Consider the following 6,000-nt stretch of genomic DNA (forward strand, 5'->3'; position numbering starts at 1 on the left):
GTAGTCTTTTTAGGAGTAGTTTGTTTCTTTTTAAAGTTTGTATTTAACGGGGCGCCTGGATAGCTCAGTCAGTTAAGTGTCCGACTTCGGCTCAGGTCATGATCTCGTGGTTCACGAGTTCGAGCCCCACTTCGGGCTCTGTGCTGACAGCTCAGAGCCTGGAGCCTGCCTCCGATTCTGTGTCTCCCTCTCTCTCTGACCCTCCCCCCATTCATGCTCTGTCTCTGTCTCAAAAATAAAAAAAATAATAATAATAAAGTTTGTATTTATTTATTTTTTTAAGTTTTTATTTAAATTTCAGTTACCATACATGCAATATCAGTTTCAGGTTTACAAAATAGAGATTCAGCACTTCTGTTCAACACCTGGTACTCATCACAAGTGCCTTCCTTAATCCTTACCACCTGTTTAACACATGCCCCCACCCACCTCCCTCTGGTAACCGTTAGTTTGTTCTCTATAGTTAAGGGGCTGTTTTCTTGGTTTGCCTCTCTCTCTTTTTTTTCTTCTTCTCCCCTTTGCTCTTTGGTTTGTTTCTTAAATTTCAAATAATGAGTGAAATCACGTGGTATTTGTCTCTGACTTATTTCAGTTAGCATATTACTCTCTAGCTCCATCGTGTCATTGTTAATGGCAAGATTTCATTCTTTTTTTTTTTATGGCTTAGTAATACTCCATTGTATATATACCACTACTTTCTCTTTTTTTTTTTTTCCTCAGATGTAGGGTTAGGTTAGGGTTTATGGCAGGGTGAGAGTATGTTCCTTATATCCCGAAGTTTAGAGAACTCTCCAGAGGGTTTGATTTAGGGTTAGAGTTAGGTTTAGGGTTTGGGTTTTAGGGTTAGGTTTAGGGGTTAGGATTGGGATTTAGGGTGTTAGTGGGTTTGTGTTAATGAGAGAAGATGTTACTTGAACAACAGTTTATACACAGTGTAGTTTAGTGAGATAAGCACAGGGCTCTTCCCATATGCTGCTAACATATGTTTACAAGCACTTATATCCTAATGAAAGAAGGCATTACTTGAAATACGCATTATACACCATGTAGTTTGATTCAAGTATAGGTCTGTTCCCACATGCAGACCATTTACAAACATACCATTTACAAACAATAGGTATCAGTATTTTTTTTGAAGCCTACCATGTGCTCAACGATTGTGCTTAGATCTAGTATATAAGTGTTGGTAAGATAGTTTTCTTGCTTTGTAGGAGCTCTCAGCTTTAGTTGGAACCAAGGGTGGGAAGCAGGTATAAAAGAAATCAGATCCTTAAAATTCTAACAGTAGTGGGATGTGTATTATATTAATGGTAACTATTTTCATGCAGAGTACAAATCCTACAAGGGTAGAGTCCTGATTAGGGTCAAATGAGGCCACAGAGAAATGGTGATAGGTCATGTTTAGAGAGTAACTAAAGAATAGAAAGAAAGCTGGGATGGAGAATATTCCATGCAAAGGAACCCATGTAAGAGAGCTTGACAGAGAGTGTGGGGCATGGGGTTATATCAAGGTTCCAGTGTAATTGTATAACTTTATACATTTGCTAGCAACACAACTGGTTTTGTAAAAATGTTTAGATTTTAATAATTCACATTTTTTGCTCTGATCCAAGTCGATGAATTTTTATTCCATTAAGATAACAAATGTCTAGAAGTTTTTTGAAATGTATTTATGAATATGCTAGGGTTGTTAGTAGGAGGTATATTCTGTAGATGGTAAATCGATAACCGGTTCTCTACTGAGATACTGATATTAAGTACCTGTGTGTGATTTGAAAAAAATTCCATGTTCCCTGGTATATATTGTCACAGAGCTTTAAGAAGGGTCTCTTAAAGTTCTGTTCAGCTACTATCGAAAGAGTTTACTTTGCCTGGTCTCTACTATCTTTAATGAAAGAGATTAAGAATTTTCTTTGGGAGCCAATTGTATTTTCATCAGAAGGTAGATTTTCCACATTATGCCTCAGTGCTGATTAGCAGAAGGAAATAAGACAGTGTGTATGAACATGATGGCTTCTACCTTACTTTAGAGTTTCCTTCTTAGGTTGTGGAGAACATGGTTAACTTCTCTGAAAAGCATAAGATTAAATCAAAGTGATATCTTGTGTTTATCTTGTGACAAACACAGCTTATATTTGGAACTCTATGCTTGGAACATTTTTAGAAAAATACTATTTTGATTATATGGTCCAGAGATTAATCTATTTTTATTTCTTATTGCAGATGGAGTCTGGTGGTACAGTTTTGAGTACCAACTGGTCTGATGTAGGTAAAAGGAAAGTTGAAATCAATCCTCCTGATGATATGGAATGGAAAAAGTACTAAATAAATTAATTTGCTATCACTGTATTGCATATATTCACCTAATGCCCATTGTGTATTAATATTGCATTCTTGAATTTTGAACACTGAGTATCTTTTTGAAAGGTTTTACCTCTTTACCTCTTTGTGCTTTAGAAATTATTTTCCTTCAAGTGTTCTAAGAGTCTAATGAAGAAGAAAGATCCTATTTTATCACTTTTGTCCTTAAGGATTTCAGACATGCTGAAATGAAATGAAGTATCATTTGCTACTAGATAGAGTAGTTCTACCTAGTTATGGAAGGTGGAGAAATCATTAATGAATATCTTGGGTTATTGCCTTATTTTTGATGAAGTATTACGTTAATATTTATTAGACTTGGCAATTTTGGGTGAGCATAGATTTTTTTCAAGTGTTACATTGTTTGCTTTTAAAAACTGCTTTTGGATGGAGTTGTAAATACAATTTTTCTATGAAGTTGTTTGGTTTATTTACCTTTTTCTTAAGTTTTTTTAATGAGAACTTTGAGAAATTATCACAGGGAATTCCTGTTTGGTTATATGCGAAATATTTGTAATTACACTGAGATTTTGGTCCGTCCTTTCCAAATTTCTGTCTAAAACATAGACACCTGAGTTTAACATGCTGCAAATTTATCTGTGTTGAAGGATAATCTGTGAAATTGGGCCAAATAGTGATTTAGGAAAGCCCAACTTACCTTCTTGCTGGGTTTTTTTTTTTTTTCCTGCCACATCAGGAGTCCTGAAATAACTGGTAGTTTGGTTTGGGGTTTTGTTTTTTTTGTTTTTGTGTATTTTTTTTCTTTATTAGTCCTTCTCATGTCCCCATGGTTACTTTGGTTTCTGTGGTTTAGGGTAGCTGCTGAGAGAGTAAATTAACAGGTATACATTTAGTATGTACTCTGTTTCTAGAGTAAATAGATACCATGAGAATACAAAAGGTAAAGACATGATCATTAACTTCAAAGAGCTTATAATCTAGCACAGAGAAAATTATTGATGAAAGAATTATGGAACTCATTATAAATAGTTTTGAGACAGAAAAATAGTGTTTTATGATTAAAATACTTTGCAGTCTAAGCTGTTACAGAGTGTAGGCCATTGGTGACATGTAGGTCTGACTTTGCTTTCTGACCATAATTGTTAACTATAATTCCATAGAGGTTGGTGTCTCTCAGGTCTCACAATGTGGCACAAGGCATTACTGGGCCCTCATAGCTGAGGATAGGGTGAACAGGAGGCAAATCAACCATTGGTTCAACTTTCAGAAGAGTGGGAATTCAGTCCCTTCCATCTAATTGTTTGACCTGAAATGTAGCAGGATTCATGAGGATGGTGGTGGCGTGATAAACCAGCCTTGCCCAAACCTTACACAAGCTCATGTAAGCACCTGGGAATTTTTACTTGTCCTTCTGCCCACTTACAGCTACAGACTACTTTTTTTGTTCTTCAGTATTGAAGGAAAGGTAAAATTAAGTTCTTGCGTGAATTTATAACATTTTCACCTTGAGGAAACTTGATAGTAGTTTTAGTATTCTGTATGTCAGAGTTTCTCAGTATACCATTAGTCCTAAGGGGTAGGGAGGCTTTGCTACAGATGTCGTAAGTTGGCCATACAGCACTACACCAGAGACAAGAGTCCTAGCTCCAGCAAATCTCTGTCAAGTCGCTTTATAATCTTCAATAGGTTTAGCCTGTCTTTGTCTTCATTATTTGTAAATAATCTTTAGCGTCTTAGAGTTAAAAGTCCATGATTCTAAATAAGAAACATTTTTGCCACTAAAGGGCAACTTTTTTCTCTCTTAGCAAGGACACTGTTGTAATAGAGGCTGTTTTAAAATAGAATTCTAGTACTAGTTTTGCTTGTACTTTAAAAAGGTATACTGACTGTATCTAAAGTACGCTTGTCTATTGACTACTTTTGCTTAATGTTTGGGATTCAGGATTTTGCTGAGCCAAATGGAGTTCCTAATATACATGACTATATTATAAAATGGATCTGGTTCAAACAAGTACACTAGATTTATGGGTAAAGAAGGGACTTTTGAGAAGTGGATGAGACTGCTGCATAAGGTACCACTCTGGAGTACTGTTTCTCTTTCACCATTCTAGATAATGAGAATTTATAAGCCTCCAGGAAGTTAAAAAAACAACAGCAACCCTCCATTTCAATTAAAAATCTCTTTATCCTTATCCTCTATATTCTCAGCTATTAACTGGTCTTGCTTTCTTTCTAGATTTCCATTTTCAGTTCTTAAATTTGGTTTTCTTAGTTTTCTGGTTAACTTTTTGTTCAGAAGATACATTTTTTTTTCTCTTAGTATTTCTTATTTTCTTTTCTAAGGATTAGTCCTGGAATACATTTTTTTCTTAACCTTAGATTCTTCATCTGTTCTCCTGATTTTTATAATCATTTGACTTCCCAGAATTCTCACATTATCCTCAAAGAATTTTGAATGGGATAATCTACTCCTTTGAACTCTTCTATCAAGTAATCTCTTTAGATGGCTGTACCACAGTTTAAACATCAGAGTCCATTTTGATAATTTTCTGTCTGTGTCCCAACTCCTTCAGATTTGGTTGCCAGCTATAACAAAGTTCAGTCTTCAACATGGTAATTACAGGCCACTTTAAAAAATAATTGGTTTTCTTTTTCTTTATATGGAAATGGAGAGAAAGGATGGTTTGCATTGATAACTACATTTTTAAAAACATACTCATCTCTTAGATTTATGGTATTCACTAACTTCAGAATATTGAATGATACTGTTTTCCTGAGGCGAACTATGTAGAACAAGGGAGAAAATTGGACTGTCTTATAAAAATGTATCTATAAGTTCTATAAATTTCAAATATTTAAAATGAGGATATGTTACTATGTTAACGTGAATACGTAGAAATTTTAATTTAGTTAAATAACCTAAATATTGTTTGACTATCCTTACCCATTTTACTTTCCTTTTCTCCTTCCCCAGTTATCTACATATCAGATTAGGTCATTGATCTCTGAGATATATCACTGATTCAGAGCAGTATTGCCTATTTACCATCTGATCTGCCTAATGCAGATCTACTAATTGTATTGGTATCTTCCTTGTCCAGATTAGTGTGCATCTCTCTGACTTGTAGCTATTACTGACATTTCCAAAAATAATTCAGAAAATTTCTGGATGGCTGAGTGGTTTGTTAGGAGAGCTACTTTTCATTGTAACCAGTTCTAAAGAAGTTTACCTTTAGCCATTCATACCTGTTCTTACATAGTCTCATAAGAATATGGATTTCAGTTATCTGTCGCTCAGAGGAACCAAGGAGAGAAGATAGTAAGAGCTTGAAAGGACAAAATAATGGTGTCTGTGCCAGAAAGAGTTATAAGTAGTTGTATGTAAGAGATCATCAGCATTGATCTGGTTCCTTTGTCTGCAACTATGCATATTCTATTGTGGATTCATTTTACACCAAGAGATGCGATCTTGGAAATGTCTGGGAACTTGTGGGCAAATTGGAAATACTGATTTACGCACAAGTGTTACTGTTTGGACCATCCTTGTAAATTGTTTCTGAAATTAACTCTTAGCCTCTCTTCCTGCCTCTGCCTACCTACTTCCTGCCCCCCAAATCAGCTAAAATCCTATATATGTTACCAATCCATTAGGGCAGTAACAGTGGTAGCTATTCTGTA

General features: G+C 35.2%; 1 protein-coding gene across 1 annotated transcript in view; it reads left to right on the top strand.

Annotated features, from left to right (window-relative positions):
- Positions 1-2,349, top strand: part of SUGT1 (SGT1 homolog, MIS12 kinetochore complex assembly cochaperone) — a 43,502-nt gene extending 41,153 nt beyond the window's left edge. Inside the window, exon 13 of the mRNA XM_043579970.1 lies at positions 2,224-2,349. Coding sequence (XP_043435905.1) covers positions 2,224-2,325 — 102 coding nt within the window. The 3' untranslated portion in view covers positions 2,326-2,349. The remainder of the gene's footprint in view (positions 1-2,223) is intronic.
- Positions 2,350-6,000: the final 3,651 nt, after the last annotated feature.

Source organism: Prionailurus bengalensis, chromosome A1 (assembly GCF_016509475.1).
Source record: "Prionailurus bengalensis isolate Pbe53 chromosome A1, Fcat_Pben_1.1_paternal_pri, whole genome shotgun sequence".
Taxonomy (NCBI): domain Eukaryota; kingdom Metazoa; phylum Chordata; class Mammalia; order Carnivora; family Felidae; genus Prionailurus; species Prionailurus bengalensis.